Consider the following 19,423-nt stretch of genomic DNA (forward strand, 5'->3'; position numbering starts at 1 on the left):
ACACATGAAACTGAATTAAGCAAAAACTTCAAAATTTATTACAACAAATCATTTTTTTTTTTTTGCATTTGAAGTACAACCCGAGCGTAACAGAAAGAAGTTCAGTGATGTAAAAATGCTGTAACAAAGGAAATCAGTCAGCACTATGCCCCGCCATGACACAGGAGAACCCACCACTGATGTTTCCAGCGTTCAAATTTGGTAATTACTGTGAAGCAAAGTCCTAAGTCACCATGCTAATTTAACTTGTCTTGATCAGCTCAACATACTTTGCCTTCATGTGTATTTGAGCACTCAGTAGCTATGCCTACATGTAAACTTCATATGCAGTGCTAGGTAATAAGCCAGACGGTTAACTTTGGGGGATAAATAAAATGTTCTGAATACTGACTCTAGCTGGGGTTTTTAGTGGCTTCTTGAAAGTTAAAAATAAATTATCATTTTTAATGTCTAATTTACACCTTGAGGTTTCCTTGGAGTTGAACTGCTCAAGTATTTGTCCAGCAGCTGTCCAAACAAGTTGTGGAATTTAATTTAGTTTTACGTAATAAAATATAATTACTAAAGCAACATGTTCCCAGGGAAGCCCAGCCCTACATGTACAGAACCTATTGCGCCGTTTGCTCCAGTGTTGTTGTCAAAACACCATAAAAAGAGGTTGCATGAATTGTAACTAATCAAAGAAATGTAACATTTTCACCAGACATGCCTACAGGCTAGATCTAGTGGAATTATTTATCCAATACTAATGTGTTCAATCCCAAGGCACAGCTTTGGTCTGGATACATTAAAGCCATTAACTGAGCACAGCTGACTAAAGTGATATTGCACTCTGAACTAAAACTGATACCTCACAAAGTCAAACTACACAGTGCTGGTGAAACTGGAACAACTAAACTGGATTCAAGAGGCTCAACAAGACCAGAAACCAGTATTTATAATCTACTTGGCCTAATCTCTGCCTATTAGAGGACATTATGGCAGTGTAAGATTAACCCACAGGCAAAGGAAGGGAAGATTCTATAGCACCTTGATTACAAAAATTTATTTGGACCTTTTCAATATTAAGCTGTATCTGAAAAGATGCTGTCATATTGGCACATCCTATATTAGAAAATAAAAACTGAGAACCCTGATGTACAGTAAATCTACATCTGGCATCATCTAAACGTACTGCTGTATGTATAACAGACATCATTTTAAACAGAACATCAGCTGCACTGAAAAACAATCAGATCTGTAACCACTTCTGGTCTTTTTGCTGTAGAAGTCTTTAGTTTGGAAGATGGGCACAGCTTATTCTATAACAAAACAATCCCTGACTTAAGCAACAATGTTTTCTGACAACTGGAATTTAATATACAAAACAAGTTGTTAATCAACATTAATTTAGGAATCTTACAAGACAAAGTAGATAGAAAACTCCTCAGTTGTAAAAGCAATGCAACCCTTTTGTAAACCTGAAATTCTCTTTTAAAATATAGACTAACTAAATGATTAAAATAATATCAGTTTCCAAAGAACAAGAAGTCAGTCACAACACTAAATGAAAAGTAAAGCAACAGCCAAATCAGCTTACACCTGACTGGAATGTCTGTTCAAACTACTTTGGATTCATTAAAAAAAATAATAATAATAATTTGGAGTGTTTAACTTGGAAATGTTGCCTTAAAACTGGAATGCAAACAAGATAGACATTCTACTTGACAGAAAAAGGAACTGCAGTGCCCCAAGCTTTTAAAGCCAACTCACTAAAGGCAGTGCACCTCAATGTGGCTAAAACCTGCTACTTAACCCTTTGTTTTATTGATTACTGACCATTGCACATTCAGGACACTGTGCCCTATAATTCTTTTAAAGAAACAAATCAATCCAACAAAATGAGTCTGTTTATAACAGTTTGCCATCTTCAGGCCTTACTTCTGCATCCCCCACGAGTTTCCTGAAGTACCACTGACTGACTGGAAGGAGCTCCTGTCCATTAAAAAATTACCTCTTTCTTATCAGTGGTGATTGAGGAAAGGAGTCTCTCTGCCAAATCAAGGTGTTCTTTGTACAGAGGTTGTCTGAAGCACACAGTCGCTCGACGTCCTCTGTTCTGGGAGCCGTCCTAGTCAGCTACTTCACTGTAGTAGTACTTGTGAGCGGTGCTGCTGAGCATCCAGCCTCCGGCCCTGAACTCCAGGATCTCCAGCAGCAGCAGCCGTGCCATGGAGCTGAGACCGTCCTGCAGCAGGAAGCCGTCCCGCAGCAGGAAAAAGAGCTCATCCATGCGCTGGCCGTTGACCTTCTCTAGCTGCTCCCCAATACGATGCAGCTGCAGCACCAGGCAGTCCACCTGAGGAGGATGTGGGGATAGAGAGCTATTTAAAAATTGAGAGAACCTGGTGCAAAACATGGCTTAATTGAGACAGTGGTAGGATATGCTTAAATTCATATCACCATTATTAGCAACATTATGACCACCAACATTTAAGGATAATATATCTCTAATATCTTTACAACCATCAATTCCAATGGGGATTTTTTTTTTTTTATTTGCATGTCCTGATTTTTATTATTGGCAGAATCCTAGAACAGCAAAGACACCACGGGACATTAAAACTGACAAACTTTCAGTGAACTCCACTGAAATTATAATAAAATTATATACTACCACTACTACTAATATATTACTTTATACCTCTGTTGTGGAATTTAAATGTTGAAATTAGAATCTAAATTAGAGGCCATTCTGACACATATCTATCATAACATTATTAAGTTATAAAATAATCAGAGGGGTCAGATCAGAGTTGGCAGATACTGGCTCAGGTGAAGAAATAAGAGTGACGCAGAAATTGTAAATCCATTTTCACATCTTGACAAATGTACTGCACAGGAGTAAAAAAGTGACAACCATCCTGAAGCTCACCTCCTCCTCATTCATCAGAGCATCTGGCTGGGCCAGCCTCATGAGACAGTCGTACACAGGGTGCACCAGCGCCACCATGGGCATGTTGTTCACCTAAATGTCGACAAAAAAATGAGAATGATGTTACAATAGCTGACCATATCAAAGCCTAGAGGACTGTAGCTCTCACCATCTACACTGCATTAGTGCTCTACAGTAATATCACTGTCATGCTAGTGACCCAGGGAATAGGTGAACTGACTGTTAGCATGAAAGGGTCAAAGTAAATTTATCCTGCAAAACGACACTGGTTCTTGTCAAGGTTGAAAATGAAGTGAAACTTCATACTCAACACACTTGATTTGTAAGTGTTGTGGACCCCCACCTGCTGGGCTCGTTTTCCCCGAGTATCAGTATGACAAACTACACACTATACGAGGCTGGTTTACAAACATAATTCAAATAGGCATCTGTACAGTATTAACAGCTGTGTGAAGTTTTCTTCAGAATATGTTAAATCAATTTTTTCAGTACAGACGTTACATGTGATGGAACAGCCTTGTACAGACGTCCCAGATCTAGTCTGAATGCTGGTTATATGGGACAGTGCAGTGTGAGAGGCTCAGTTTAAATTGCCCATTACATGATATGGATATAGACAATACACAATAGCAACATTATTTTCTTCCCCTTCCTGTTTATATATTAGTTACTCTTTCATTTTATAGCTATAGCTATAAACTGAAACTATAACAAACTAAAAAAAAAATACAACTATTGTTTTGATAGAGCTGAGGTCTTACTGATGTTCTTATATTTTAATGAATTAATATTTGTGTGATGTTTTTTTTTATGTAACATGGTAGTGTAATGGTGAGTTTGCACGCAAGTAAGTGAGTAAGTAAATAAATAAACAATCTAGGGTTCACCCCTCTATAAGTTTAACTTATAATTTTCTATTGTAAGAGTTAACATGTTAGGGAAAGGAAAGGTGTCAGAAACGTGTGATTAGAGGTTCTGGCTCTTACTTTGAGGTAGTCAAAGATATTGCAGATGAAGGTGACATAGCACACCCACTCCTGCAGAGAGCGCACCCTCGTCTCCTCACGGTCCTTGAACTCTTGTTGCAGCCGGTTCAACAGGTTCCGCCTGAACACATTTCCATTGGTCTGTTTAGCCTCGGCCTGTGTGAGGTGAGCGGGACAGTCAGGTCAGACAGAGGGTAAATAATGCACAAGTCACCAGTGATCATGGTTTTAACCGTAATCTTACTCCCAAACCCCCTGTCGCTAGTGTTAAAACCATAAACTGCCCATTAATAGGATAAAGGGATGAAGAAAGGGGTTAAGTTCACTTAATCAGCAGTTCTAGTTTGTTTAATCCCTCTGCTGCAGTGGTGCTCAGTGTTAAACTCTAACAAGGACATGTGCAGTCATAATGTGACAGACAGTGAGTACCTGCACAATGGTGTAGCAGATGCGTCCAGCCTCTTTACTAAACACCTGGTCCTTCATAGACTGGTCCACAATGATGTTAGACACCTTTTCCAAGTTCACTGAACTGGGATCTGAAAACAAAATCACACACTCAATAAACACTGGATCATTTGAGACATTTATCATTCTCGCAGAACAGGCCGGACAACCAATTATTATTTTCATCTGACTTAAAACAAAAACAACTATACAGATATAACTTTGAAAAGTATAGGCTATTTTCCTCAGTCAAAGAAATATAGCAACATGCTGACCTTTGAGTGCTGTTTTCAGCAACTTTTGGGTCTCCATGTCAAATGACTGGATCTTGTAGTCATCTTTAGAGTTTTCCATCTTTGATAGATTGCAGCACCAAAGTTACACCTGAGGGATGGCACACTTGAAAGGGAGACAAAATACATGTTACTGAGTTTACAATAAGATAAAACATGCTTTCTATTCAAAATATTAAAGAGGCATTTCACTCGAGACAGTGTTTCCTCTGCAGTTTTAATACAGCTGTGGTGCTTTGGGCAATAACTCTAGTCTTGTCCCATATCTGTCACTCTTTGGGTTTAATGTTATGTTTAAAGTTTAGGTTTAGTGCTAAAAATGTTTTCAGTAATTATCATTACCTCTAAAGCACCTGGGCTACACTCAATTCAGTTTTAGATAACACCGAGGCTGCATTATAAAGTTTATTTTACTTTCACATTTTTCTTGCAGGGGTGGCTCACTGCTGCCACATGAACACAGAGGAAACACTGCTGAAAATAGTACATTTGACTGTGAAAAGCTCTGAACCATGTCTGGACACAAACACGTTATAGACACGGGCCACAGAGCAATTTGCCTGAGAACAATAACCAAAAAAATCCTGTACTGTCATCAATATGGCTGCTCCCCACAGCTCTTTCACCGGGGATAGGAGGGATTTAAACCAGCAAACTGAGGTCAGCTGGCTCAATGCCCACTCACTACCCTGCGAGTGATTTTTCTTCAGTTGATGTTGAACTATGTTTTCATCGCACAGGCTCAGTTTAACCAGGCGCACAGTCAAAGACGCTCAGTTATACTATTGATTTGTCACCAGGATTTTATCTCATTTGATTTGAAAACCTTTAGAAAGCAGACCTAACTTGATTAAATTAATTTAACAACCCAGCTTCCATTGCATAAACTTATCTGGTGCCGAAGCAGAGTGACCGTTTAAAAATGTCCGTTAGTTTCACTAACCGTTTAATAATAACAGTGAGTTCGACGGAGCCTGTAACGTTTCACTGTTCAGGTACATTTTAGTTAGCAACTGATGTTTAACACCGGCGGATAGCCAACACTAATACGCTTTATTTTTCTACATACTTCACTGCTCACTGCCAGGGTAGTATTAATGTTGACTAATGTGTTTTAAGGAATCTGTGTGTGACTGCTTGTTGACGGCTAACGGTGGCTAAGTAACGTTAGCTGTTAAGCTAGTAAGTTTTATCAAAACATTACGCCCAGTTGGATAAAAGGTTGAGCTTTCAGCGGCGATTTACGAAAACCCACTGTGTCGCAGAAACGCAGGGGCATTCTGGATTCAAGCATACCACTTGTTACTCACATTTTGAAGAACTCTGTGGTAGTTTAGCTATTTGCGTTTTCGCATTTCAGCTAACAGTCTCCGCAGCTTAACACAGCCACATCATAGAGTGGAGCACAGAGGACCCTGTGAGGCTGGGCCGGCGGAAATACACCTCGCCTCGTCAAAATAAAAGCCCTAACCCAGGCTCCTCGGCAGGGCTGGTGGAAATGAATCCCGCCGGCTGTCATGCACCGTATATTAACGAGATAAAAGTTGAACTCTTGAGTCAGGTAATATCATTCTTGGACGCTGCTCAAAACAAAACAACAACCAAACAAAAGTAGCGTAAAAGTTTTGTCTATCTTTCCAGGTTTGGACCCTTTCCAAAAATATAAATTTACCTGTAATCACTCTTGACAACATCCAACATGGTAATGTTTGTTGTGGATAGTACGGTAAGATCACCTATTTGTTTTAGCTATTTTAAAACACACAAATGCGCATGAATTGCTATTATTTTGAAAAACTGATAAGATCTAGAACAGTGTTTCCCAACCTTTTTTGTCTTGTGTACCCCCTGAGCCTTTTTGTCAGACCACGAGTACCCCCTCACTCATACGTGGCTACGGGGGGCGGGGGGGTAAACAGCAAAATTTCAGAGAGTAATTGCTGTCTGGCACGATTGTACATCTCTCTCTGAACTCTCTTATGCTCCTTTGAAATTTGCCATTAAGTGCTGAGCCCTCAGCATGTTCATAGGTTTTAAATAATGCTATTAAAAGCAATAATCCTAATTTCTTTACTCACTGTTCTATTTCCACTACAGTCTGTCAAAGTAGCTTTACAAGAACTAGAAACTCAAAATAAGCTCTAAAACTACAGGAAATACCTTGAATAATCCAACTACATCAAACTATTCTTCAAAAAAATTTATTGTAGTGTCAACAAAAAACAAAGCAAGATATGGCATCAAATAGTGACATACAGTCGCTACAATGTTTGAGCTGTACACTGTCCCTTTTAGATCAAATAAGAAAATGACATGAAACTATGCTACAAAATAATGCAGTTTAAAATGCAAAAAAATAGATATCTATCTAGAGACAAACTCAAAATATCAGTAAAATATGAACTATTTCTGACATTAATATCCTGACAGACTTTTTGAAAGAATAAAAAGCTCAGTATTTGCTCCTCCTGTGGTCTGTCCTCTCTCTCCCTCACTGTCCTGCACTCGCTTCAGCTTGGAAACAATCATTAGCTATTAGCTTAAACACTGAGCTGAAAGAGGCAGGTTTTGGACCAAGCAGGGGAAAAATATCACTTTTCATATTCCAGCCTTGTGCTTGGTGAACAAGTGGTGTGATAAATGACTCACTGGCTTTCACTTGAGGAGGTTTTCTTGCTAGTTCTCATCATGCTGCTGCCTCTCAGGCTGACGGACTGACTGAAAGTTACCGAGCTGCCGCTCTGCCAGGAGCAGGATGCGGACCAAACCACTGTGAGGCATGGGGGAGGTCATAACTTTTAAACACTTAAAAACCCACTATTTTACATTTATAATTAGCACCGCTTGCATTGCACTTTCATTGAATATTACTATATTATTCAAAATTTATGGATGGAGGGGTCTTGTCCCCCCGACACCCCCGGGATTTCCGCCTATGTTTTCACGTACCCCCTGCAATGTGCTCGCGTACCCCTAGGGGTACGCGTACCCCCGGTTGGGAAACACTGATCTAGAAGAGCCACAAGACCATTCCCTCTCATATTGCACTTTAATGTAATAGGGTCATTCCATGTCATTTCAACAAATTTTCAGGAAATCCCACGCACTTGGGTCTCAAAAAATCTGAAATTTTCACCAGTTGTTCCTTGTTCATCCAGTAGGCACACTGTATCGGTGTTGGCGCGATTTCCGCTCGTCCTTAATTTTCCTCTATTTTCAGGTGTCAATATCTCAAGAACTACACAACAAAGGAAACTGAAATTTGGTACGATAATACATCTCCACCTACTCTCTCAGAATATACAAAAAGATCTGTCATGCATCATAACTGGTAAGCATGCCAGCCGCTCAAAATGGAAAAAAAAAAAAAAAAAAATACTCAGGCTTCGTGGTCGACCATGTTTGGGCCTTCAGAAAACAACTTTGTTTATGCCCCAGCTTCTTGATTTTTTCAGAGCTTTGAGATACATACATGAACTGTCCAAAGCATTAATGGTTAGTCCGATATATGCATTGGTTTCTGGATGGCAGCCTCTCCAAATCCGAAAAAAAAAAAAAAAAGTTTTCGTGTCAGATTTTCATTGGCCCATAACTGCATGTGGGAATGTATGAAAAAAATCTGATCTTTTAATTTAAAGTTCAAAGCTTACTTGTTCTTGGGATATAAAACAATTTTTCTTTATGCAAGTTCTTCATTTTTGATCCCAAATATGGGGCTATGTCACCACTATGTCCCAAGAATGAGTAAGCTTTGAACTTTAAATTAAAACAGAAATTCAAAGTTCAAAGCAGATTTTTTCATACATTCTTTTCATTTCATTCAGAATTTTTTGAGACCCAAATGCATTGGCCATTTGTTGAAACGACATGGAATGAGCCAATAATAATAATGTCACCCCTGTGCCGTTTCTTTGTTTTACATGATTTTATTATTGTGTATATTTACTTGTCACTTAACTGTTGCATCTTGCAATATTGAGATTTATCTTGTATGAAGCCTTGTTAATTTTCAGGTTCATTTAAAAAAGAGCTAAGAGCGGAAAAAAAAGACAGTAGGCAAGTCTCATCATAAAAAACTTTATTTTTAAAAAATGAGCATTTTTATTTAAAGTCATACATATATAGACAACTATACTGCCACTGTAAGAGTCCAAACATGAATTTTTTTAAACCAACATTGGCTGTAAACTCTTAAATAGCAGTGCCCACTCAATAGAGACCAAGTGCAATCAGTTGTTCATCCCAAAACTTTAACAGAATAAATACTACACCTGCAGTGTGTTTGTTCAGATATGTCTATGCACAATAACCACAGCAAAACCCCAGAGCGCATTATCCTGCATGTTTTTGATAAAGGTAACAAAAGAAGAAAAAAAAAGAAAATTGTTGTCATCACTTGCTCAAATTCAACTCGGATCTACAGGTTTCACAGTTTTTGCATCAGCACAGCACTGTGTTGTGCACTATGCATGTCAGAGAGGGCTGATTTAAATGAGCACCCTTTAGACTCAACTGACAAAAACTGGAATAAGCACCAAATTAGTTGGTTGACTCTACATGGCTCTCATCATTGCGCTTCAGTCTAGCGGTTCTCACTTTACATCAGCCCCCTCTGAAAGACAGACAGACGCTCTGCAATCTGGCATAGTGCACCTTTAACCTGCAACAAAGGGTTGAAAATGACTCATTTTTACAAAAACACCAAATAAGTGCATCAACCTTGGCCTAGTTTTGAGTTGTTTGAGTTATGACATAACAAAAAGACGACAATACGTAAAGTTAAATATTAAGTTAAAAATGTAGATCTGGTGCATAAAATGTTTCAACATTTAATTTTTAAAAGCAAACACCTGTAACCCTTAAAAACCCAGAGTAAAATGTTAAATAAATAAAAATACATAACATTTGACTACAACATTTTTACAACATAAGGTGCAATGACTGACACCAAAAACATGATGAGGTTATGATTTTCCTGTCCTTACAGAGAGCAACACATGTGGACACAGATGATAAAAACATATCCCGGTCGGTGTGTATCTCTAATGTGCGTTATTGTGCCGTGTCTCTTTGCGTCTTTCCATCCCAGACTGCCACCGTCAGCCCTCCACGTGCCCGGTGAGTCAGTTTGCTCTCTGTTTCTCCTTGAGGTTATGAATGGCATTGAGAAAAAACTCATACCAAAAGAAAGTGAAGCCTGTTGACAGCGCAGCCTTCAAAATGCTGGGGGAGAGGCCTTTGAAGTAACCTCGGAAGCCTTCCTCTTTGGCTATTTGTACCACGCAGTCCACCAAACCCTTGTAACGCCGCACCTGAAGGCGAGAAACAGAAAGAGACAACTGAATCAGCTTCAGAAGACACATTTCCAAGGTTGTGAGTAGGGCTGGGTACCAGTACCGATACCTGGAGTTCAGTAGTGGTATTCTGTATTCGGTAATAAATCTAAACTTCTCAATCTGAATAATGTTGTTTATTTAGAACATTTTGTTGTAACACACCACACAAAAACCTTCCCTACGTCTCTTTCCCCTGCCAAGCCTGTCCCTAAAACCTCCAGACTGTCAGCAGCAGCCAGGAAGCTTTGACAACCCTCTTCGGCCCTATCGGCTGCAAAAACCTCCATAAAAGGGAGTTTGACCTGACATGGAAAGAGGCGAGCCAGCAGTGAGTTCCCTGAACGCACCATCACCACCAGCTGTGTGATATTCACAGCAGCTGGTGTTGTTTCTTCACGTTCAGCCTCATTCACATCCCGAGTAGAGTAAACGGAGGAGGAACGTGACAAGACACACACTCCTCTCCAGGGCAACAAGCAGATTGATGTAACATGAATAGGCGCTTGGTGGTACCAACGTAATTCAGTCAGTACCCTTAAAAGCACAGCGTTCGATACCCAGCCCTTGATGTGAGATGCATTGCAGGTGAGCTTACCTGTCCAAAGTGAAGTCTGGCCTCCTCAAAGCCGCCCACCTGCAGTCTCTTCTTGAAGAGGTCAAAGGGGTATGTGACTGTTTTGCTAATCACTCCCGCTCCACTGCCACACACCAGGCTCCTCAGGCCCCCTTGGAAATGGGGCATTGAATGTCACAAGACTTCAAACTGAAGGCTGTGTGTGTGTGTGTGTGTGTGTGTGTGTGTGTGTAAACAAACATGTCACATGGTGTAATGACAGGCACAGATGGGATCATTTCTTTCATCTCCACTGACCTTCAGATTTGCCACTGTTGGGTGGTGGAACCAAAAGCCTTTTAAAGACATTGTAGAAAAAGAACTGCAGCCCAGCGTACGGAAAGACCGCCATCAGTGTCGGAGTCAGGCCACGGTAAAATGTCAGCGCTCCCTCTGTGCGGTACATCTTAGACACAGCATGCCGCAGGTTCCTGTACACCTGCAGTGAGAAGGCAGATTAGGCATGATTAGCACCACAATAAACCTCTATTTCACGATTTATAGTGAAATAACTCATGACCACAAAGTGAAATACATTTGAACAGACTTTGGATTTGATTTCAAAGATAATTTGACTGTAACAGGTTTGGCATGTCTCACCTTGGGTTCTCCCTGAGCTGCAAAGCGAGTCCGTAGCGTGTCCAGAGGCTGGCAGGCCACTGTGGCAGAGCAGGCGGCCAAACCGCCACACACAAAGTGCACCCCTGCCGTCTGGCTGTCATACAACGTTGTCTTGTGTACAAACTCGGTCAAAAACTCAAAGCTGGCAAACTGCAAGGCACATGCAGCCACTTAGTCACAAACACAACTGCAGGCAGTACAATTATGAATAAAAATAAATCATGTGATAGCTACTGGGAGGGAAATAGCTAGATTCAAAGACAGTGATGAATTTCAGGACAGAAAAAAAATCTCTAGAAAACACATGTAAAAGGTAAAAAAAAAAAACAAAGAAAACAAACAAACCTATATGCGTGTCTGTATGTGTGTGTGCATGACAAATCCTGTACCTGGACTGCCCCAAAGCAGGCGGACAGGAGCTGAGCAGGGATGTGGCCCTTCCAGAAGGCAGACAGACCCTCCTCTGTCAAAATGCAGCGCGATGCTTGAAATAATCCTGAGTACTTCCCTTCAGGCTTTTGTGCACACATACGCTCTATCTGCAACTATGGAGGAGAAAAAAGCATACTGACATTAGTGTTTTAATAGAGAAGACACAATAACATGCCTAGAGACTGGATTAGGACATTTTGTGCTGCAGGCAACAACATTAAGAGTTAGAGCTGGGTGTTACCGCTGACACAGGCCTGCATGTGTAATGAGAGCCACCCAGTGCTGGGCGTGCTCAGTGTGCCTCAGGGCTCCTCTGTGGTTACATAAATCAGTGTGAGACTGTGTGACACTGAGACTGAGTTAGTGACCAGTCTGCTTCCACTCTACAAACTGACCGCTATGAGAACTGACTTGCTGGGATGTGACATTTAGGAAGCAAAGGGCATTGAAAACATGTCAGCATCTAGTGGTAAACGGGATGTTATTATCAATATCACATTTTACTGCTTGGCATTCAGTGTCAGCTGTTCATGCTGATGTATATTTCTATTTGCCACATCTGGATTAGGGCTGAATGACATATCGTTATCTAAATATGAACGTACAAGACATTAATCTCCTGAAACTGCATTTTCTACATCTAGTTGGTGTTGCAACTGGATGCTGTTGCTGTTTTTGGACTGACCAATTTTCACTGTCATTACACTTAAAATATTGTTGAAGCATTGCACTGAAGCAGAGGCTGTAGCAAAATGTTTAATATAATTTGATTTACTAAATTTATTATAACATGTAGCCAGTATTGACACTGCAATTACTTTTCATCATTTAGTGCTTTCTAATTTTAAAAGGGTGCTCCTTATGTGTTTTGGACTAAATTTTGTGGCTAAAATAGATACAGGGCTGCATTCATTTAGACCACCAGTTTGTGAGTACAGTCACAAAGCTGGAGCATAGTTACCTGAAACCTGATCTTGATGACATCGAAGGGGCTGACCAGGGCTCGGGTGACCAGGCCAGCAGCTGACCCGGCCAGGGCTGCCTCCTCTGGGGCCAGAGCCGCGCCCTGCGCTCCGGGGTCAAAGCCCACCATGTCTGCGCCACCGCCGCAGCTCACAGGCAGCACTGAGGACACAAACACGGCACTGTAGGAAGCTCGTCTGTGTGGTGGACATCGGTTCAGCATCGGTTCATGACAACTAAAACTATCGGTGTGAGCTTACTTGCAAATTATGCTGGTGCTAGGTACAAGCAACTGAGTTATCACCCTCCAAACCAGCGTCTAGCCAATCCTTAGCTTGTTTGCCTGCATGCTAACGCTTACCATGTACTAAGTAAGTTTACCAAAAATAAAGTATGACCCGCCGGCCGGTCCACAACATGTGGGACAGGGACAATCGGGGGACCTTGACTGGGCAGCGGGCAAAAAGCTAATGTTAGTGCTGAGCTAACAACAGCGACTAAACTTGGCAACACCTGAAGGCACAACCGGGATCAGACATGTGACCAGGTACTCACCTTATAATCAAAGTGATTCATTAATCCAGCCAGCGACGAGGTTTTATTAATGTTGAGTTGGAAAACTGATGTAGGACAAGAGCAGGTTAGGCGCTCACACCGTTTACGTCTTCTTCTTCTCGGTTGTCTGTGCAGCACACTGGACTCTCGGGCGTGTTGCTGCCCTCTACAGGATCACATGTGTATTTCTACTCCAAGCTTAAACCCTAGGTAAAACCTGCCTTTTACTTTCTTTATAGTATTTAGTTATTTTTTGTCCTTCATCATTAATAGCATCATGACATATTGTTTCCCAGTGCTTTGATTAACACGATTATGCTTCTGGATCATCAACCATTCTGGGTTGTGGTGTAAAACTGAAAGTTGACATCTCACCTCATTTTAACATATTTAGCCTAACATAGGAACTAATTACCATCGTTCCTGCCCCAGATGTGATAACAGCTTTACTATTTATTACTAGAGTAAAATTCTCCAGACAAATAATCTGAGCTGTGTCCTGAATATAAAACGAAACTTGCTGATAGTGTTAATGGCTAATCGTGAAGCTCTTAAAATGTTAATCTGTAACATAAAAAGCTTGTAAAAAGCTACTTTCACAAAGCACTCTGCTGAAAAGTTGATGACCACATTTTTTTCAAAGTAGGTCATTATGTTTGTGTTAAACACGGCCATAAGAACACAGCTAAAAGTGAGAGATATGTTGATATAATGTTGATACTAAAACAGTGATTGATTCATTTTGTAATTATCAGATGAAATGAACATAAGCATATATTTGTGTTTAACCATGCATGATCAACAATGGTTTCATCTTAGCATTAAATATTCAGTAACCCACATTTTGTTGAGTTGCAGCATTCATTTTAATGTAGAAATGAATGCTGTGTTCTGGTGTGTACACACTCAGTTGTTTTGGAGTGAAGCTATTTATATTATTCTTGTGTAACACTTTCCAAATTCCTATTTCTAAATTTTGTCTCTATTTTCTAACTCTATTTAAATAGAGCCCACACCATACTTCATCACCAAAGGCTGTGTCTGTAATGAGTCACATTCTCTGTGCTATGCTATATTCAACTATGCTTTCTTTTTTTCTCTCCCGCTCCGTCTCTCTCATGCATTTTCTACAACTTTGTAGCCATTTAATGTGAATCCTTTCAAATAATTCATCCATAAACTTCTCTGAGAGGAGCCCACGTCTTTTCCTGCTGCAAACTTAATGCAGCTTTCAGCAGACATTGTAAAGTGTGCTTTTGCTCATATGCAGCACAAATAAAGGGGTGAACGTGTTAAAAACTTTAATGCACATTTTTTTTTATTTGAACAATATATTTCACCGTCTGAAGTATCATGAGGTCAAGGTGTTGTACTAAGTTCAAACTGTGTCAAGTCAAGACTGTGGTCAAATTTATTTCCATTGCATTACCAATTAATCATTTCCCTGCCTCACACAATTTTGGATACTGCAGTCTTTTATTCATTTTCACTTACTGAATACAAAACCCATTAACAGTATGACTGCAAATCCATATAGCTGAAAGGAATAAAACAGCAAAACAACAAATTAAGCATGTTGTCAGCCTACAATTAAAACACAACATCAATAATGTGGCTGAGATAACAAGGAAAACAACACGGATGACATTTAAATCACAAATATCTGAAAGCAACATCTGTAATCAAAACCATGCAATTACATGAGCCATTATAAAGACACCATGGTTGATCAAACTCACAATAATCAACAGACACTTAAGAGAGAGAAAGGGCAGAGGGGTATCCTTTAAAATGCACAATAGTAGCAATTTCATAACAGCATGTTCACTGAACATATTTTTTTTAACTGAACAGAGACACTGTAATGGTACTTCAATGTACATATATACAAGAAAACACAATCACCTTACACCTGACTGTGAAAACCATTACACTCAGCTGATACAGTGGCCAACGACAATCTGTCAAAAGTCCAAACCACACAAACAGATACGTCAAATCACAAGCTGCAGGTTTTAAAGTCAGGGGGCAGACTCAGAGCATAAAATGAAATTCTGTATGCGTTAAGTTTTTGTGCGCCGGCTGAATCTTGACGTATCTTAGCAACAAGTCCTGAGAGATCAGCTGACATGAAAGCTGGGCGATGCGCTGCAGGGGTAAAGACGTTTTCAGGAATGTACACTAAACTCAGTCTGACTAATTGACCTCCATGTGAGCTTACTGTGCTGGCTGGCTGTTTCTGAGAGGACGAGGAGGGGAGATGAAGGAGGAAGGCTTGAGCTGCTTTTTGTTAGACTCTCAATGAACGCGCTACACCTTAATATCCCCATTTCTTACTGATGTGAGGATCGTGCTGCCTGCCTGCTGCCTGTGTAGGCAGTCAGAGAGTGTTTGGTTTGACGGTAACACCGGCTAGTCTGCTGAGGGGGCTGGGATCAGCAGGACAGTGAAAACTCTCCTTCACTTCAGCTGGCTGAGGGGGCATTGTGGGATGTGCTGGGCAGGCATCCTCCATTCATTTGCAGGTAGAGGGGGGGTCACCACCAGCATCGCCCTGCTCTCATTCTGGTTGGGGGCTGGAGTTCCAGGAGAAAATGCTGGACAGTTTGAAGACCGAGTCCCTGCGGCCCGGATCTGGCAGGGTCAGTGTCTCCGGAGCCGACTTCTTCCTGGGACGCTCCTTGGGCACTGACAGGAACTCGGGGGCCTCCGTGGAGAGCGGGGTGGACGGGGCGCTGTTGGTCCCACTGCGGGTGCTGGAGGGCAGGGGGGTCTCTGTGATGGAGATGGCAGGGGGGAAAGTACCGATCTTGAGGTTGGTGGCTGCTTGAGTGGCACGTTCGTACTCTCTCACCTCCTCCATGGTCATGTCTGTTGAAGGGGGCAGATGGACGCATTAGGAAAAGAGACAGGATGTATGTGGGTTTTGTGAAAATTCCTTCAAAGGCCCATGCACAACAAACCAACATCAAAGAAGTAGTGGCGACAAAGGCCAACCGCTGTGTCACCTCATGTCGCCTGTGATGGGGCCATAAAGTTGCACTTGAACACACCGCAAAGACTACAGCTGACAGCCAACTAGCACATAGTCTCTGTGCCTGTGTGAGACAAAATAACTTTCCATAGCAGCATGTGGTGGTAGTCTGTATTTGTCTTTCAAAAGGGAAACCGGAAGACCCAGGAATGCAGAAATGCAAACTGTAAAAAAAAAAACTGCCTTTGCTCACTATAATCACACCACCCTCCCTCACCAAGACTGCTTCGTATTCGAGCTACTCCTAAAGGAGAATGTGTCCGATAAGAAGTTGCAAAATGATGCTGGCTTTGGTTATGGAAGAAGAAAGGAAGAGGCAGGGGTGAAAAATATTTCTCTTGCACTAATTTGCTAAGCTGAACAGCCAATCAGAGTGATCTCTCTCACCCACCAGCTCCACCACCAATGCTATATGCTCAATCGTCCAAAAAGCCACCGACAGGGGCCCAACTAGTGCCAATGATGTGGAACACGCTGCAAAAACTAGGGCCACAAACATCTACCAACAGCCAAACATTGACCAGCCACCGACCATCGGCTTGGTGTGTCATGGCCTTCAGTAGGCATATGATGTTTGCAACAGATAAACATATTTGTGACAGACCTCTTCAACGCCACCGTCCCCGCAGGTGGGTTTGTCATTACTGCACAACAGACAGTTATTTTCAGTCCAAGTCTGAACATAAAATCGTGTTTTCTCATTAAATCAATTTTTACATTCTGCGTTGTGTTATATTGGCCTTTAAAAATGAGCCTTAGAAATGGCACTGATTGCCAGTCAGTCTCTGACTTTACATTGCCTATACAGTTGCCTCTGCGTGAACCTACATAAACCCTGGCATTATGTTCTTCAAAATGAGCCCAAGAGAACATCAAACAGTTTTGAGCAGGAAAGTCAGAGACGCTCCCTGCTGTGCTGTAAAATCCAAATTGCTAACAAGTGTAACTGGAAGAAAGGTGAACATAGACCATAAATCATCTGAAATGTGTGTGTGTGTGTGTGTGTGTCTGTATGGATGTGTTTAATCAAAACATTTACAACAGAGTGCCTGGCCTGTAGCACAATGGTTTCAAAGAAAATAAATGCATTGGAGGATTGTTACAAATTCAATCATCAAAGAGTGGAAATAAAAATAGAGAACAAAAAAGAAAAGAGTTTTCCAGGAAAATTTCATTAAAAATTTAATTTATATTAAAATTTAAAATCAAATAATACCACAGGATAGGAGCTGATATTTTACAGCCTCCTGCAACTTCAAAGGTGCTTTATTGACACTGAATACAAAATTATTAACATAACAAGGAGGCTCTAAACTACCAAGAAAACCAGCCAGCTCTCATGCACAATAAGAGTCTTCCACCACTGAAGCCACCAATTTCCTCACACTCATTTTGGGATTTACTTATATAACCCAGAACTGAGACTCAGTATGTACTGCAGACAGTACAGTCAATATACCACTGGTAAGTGAAATGGTTTAACTTTAAGTTTGTGCCTCAGAATGTGCTACATTTCTTAAGAAAAGATTAAGGCTGTATGTTTTCATTGGTAAATCATGACTGTCAAAGGAGAGCATGTGGATGGGCGGGGTCTTGAGGTGCTGAAACTTACCAATCCATTCATCCACCCAGGCAAATGCTTGCCTGTGTCCTAAAAGCAGGACATCCCGAATCACCTGAGTGACGATAGAAAAAAAAAGTTTAAGACAAGAAAAGGAAAGAAAAAGATGCTGGTTCTCAGTGGTACAAAGATAAGAGGAACAGCGGCAGGGAGGAAGATCAAGTCGAGAACATGCAAGTCTGAATGAGTTAACTCTGAAGGCTGTTGAGACTGTGTGTATGTTTAAAGTTTTATATCTCTGTTTCCATTCACCCCTGGGGGAAATGATTAATATGGCTCAGTCCTGGTGTCACCACCTGAGTAATGGCCCTGCTTCATTGTGTGAGTGTGTGTGTGTGTGTGTGTGTGTGTGTGTGTGTGTGTGTGTGTATGTGTGTGTGTGGTAGCCTCAGGCAAGGAGAGGAAAGAGGGACAGTTCACTCAAGGGACAGATAGAGCGGCAGGTGAAATGGATTTGGGAAATAAGAAATATGAAGTTTACAAACTTTTCTGGCAAGGGAGTGGAAGGTGATGCAAAGCGATCGGTGGGATGTCAGAGGGGTCGATGGAGATGTGCAGGGTGATAATGGAGAGCCAGCTGTTTGCCTTGCATAGCAGGTATGTGTTGCAGAGTGGAAGACTGACTGGCTCTGGCACCGACCCAGAGCAGCATGGGTCAAACAGTTTCACTGAGTAAGGAAAGGGTATGTGTGGGAGGGCATGGAAAGCTTGGCTGACTATCCACGAAATATTCATATTTTGTCCTCCTGACCTTGTGTACAAACTGCTCCACCCGCGTCTGTAGACCCCAGACTTCAAACTTGACAGTGACTAGTTTGTAGGAGCACATGATGGGGTCTTGGGTGTCGATCCAGCCCTCCTGCAGCTCACCACGGTTTGTCTTCTCCGACTTAAAGTACCGCAGATCCTTCAAGACAACAATAAAAATAAAAAATGATCCCCAGCACCCATTAAAGATATTCAATTTTTTTCCCACAGAACCTTCCACAATCTGATAGATGGATCCTTTCTTCTGCATATACAGTATGCTATTAGTATCACCCATCTGTGACCTTCAATCATTAAGATTACATGCGCACATGCAGACACACACACACACCATTCTTTCTCCCCCTGCAGTATAGCACAAGATCACCTGCAGTTATTACAAGCTTCATCGGGAGGTCAGGCGCAGTGGGAGGTCTCTAATGACAAACTTTACATGCATTAGTCACCGCTCCCTATAGGCTAATTATGCAAGCATGCTCATTAGCCTTGGGGTTGTGTGCCTGACTGTGATTGAGTGTGTGCGGGGGTGATGCACGGCTCTTCTCCGTTTCTGCTGAGATAGCACTTGACATGGAGAGGGAGGAGGCCAGTTCGATTGTGCATAAAGTAAGTTAAAAGGTTTCATGCCAGACAAAGGGGGGGATGGTGTTTCGTTCTAAGCATCATTCATTCATTCATCTTCTAAACCGCTTATCCTCACAAGGGTCGCGGGGGGTTGCTGGAGCCTATCCCAGCGCACATAGGGCGGATCGTTCTAAGCACAAACTTTAAAATAAGGATGATGTTGATATTGAATGCCATCAGAAACTAAAAAATGAG

The 19,423-nt window shown here is 41.4% G+C and overlaps 3 protein-coding genes across 5 annotated transcripts in view; all 3 read right to left on the minus strand.

Moving 5' to 3' along the window:
* Window positions 1–15: 15 nt before the first annotated feature.
* Window positions 16–7,331, minus strand: mif4gdb (MIF4G domain containing b). Of its 2 annotated transcripts, none has more exons than XM_030058191.1 (6): window positions 7,311–7,331; window positions 4,644–4,767; window positions 4,351–4,460; window positions 3,922–4,077; window positions 2,915–3,007; window positions 16–2,338 (listed from the first exon to the last, which is right to left on the minus strand). In XM_030058191.1, the coding sequence occupies exons 2-6, from the start codon at window positions 4,720–4,722 to the stop codon at window positions 2,111–2,113; spliced, it is 666 nt and encodes a 221-aa protein (XP_029914051.1). In that variant the 5' UTR covers window positions 4,723–4,767; window positions 7,311–7,331; the 3' UTR covers window positions 16–2,110. The 2 variants fall into 2 exon arrangements, with proteins under 2 accessions (XP_029914051.1, XP_029914049.1); XM_030058189.1 differs by lacking the exon at window positions 7,311–7,331 and adding an exon at window positions 5,972–6,104.
* Window positions 7,332–8,722: 1,391 nt separating this feature from the next.
* On the minus strand, window positions 8,723–13,326 carry slc25a19 (solute carrier family 25 member 19). The gene is made up of 7 exons (XM_030058187.1): window positions 13,182–13,326; window positions 12,625–12,788; window positions 11,621–11,776; window positions 11,211–11,381; window positions 10,869–11,049; window positions 10,593–10,723; window positions 8,723–9,973 (listed from the first exon to the last, which is right to left on the minus strand). The coding sequence occupies exons 2-7, from the start codon at window positions 12,754–12,756 to the stop codon at window positions 9,785–9,787; spliced, it is 960 nt and encodes a 319-aa protein (XP_029914047.1). The 5' UTR covers window positions 12,757–12,788; window positions 13,182–13,326; the 3' UTR covers window positions 8,723–9,784.
* A 1,166-nt stretch (window positions 13,327–14,492) lies between these two features.
* pitpnc1a (phosphatidylinositol transfer protein cytoplasmic 1a) overlaps window positions 14,493–19,423 on the minus strand; it is a 59,527-nt gene continuing 54,596 nt past the window's right edge. For both annotated transcript variants that reach the window (XM_030058185.1, XM_030058186.1), the window contains exons 7-9: window positions 18,588–18,743; window positions 17,828–17,891; window positions 14,493–16,052 (exon numbers count right to left, since the gene is read on the minus strand). In XM_030058185.1, coding sequence (XP_029914045.1) covers window positions 15,742–16,052; window positions 17,828–17,891; window positions 18,588–18,743 — 531 coding nt within the window. In that variant the 3' untranslated portion in view covers window positions 14,493–15,741. The remainder of the gene's footprint in view (window positions 16,053–17,827; window positions 17,892–18,587; window positions 18,744–19,423) is intronic.

This window comes from Myripristis murdjan, chromosome 8, assembly GCF_902150065.1.
Source record: "Myripristis murdjan chromosome 8, fMyrMur1.1, whole genome shotgun sequence".
NCBI classification, from domain to species: Eukaryota; Metazoa; Chordata; class Actinopteri; order Holocentriformes; family Holocentridae; genus Myripristis; species Myripristis murdjan.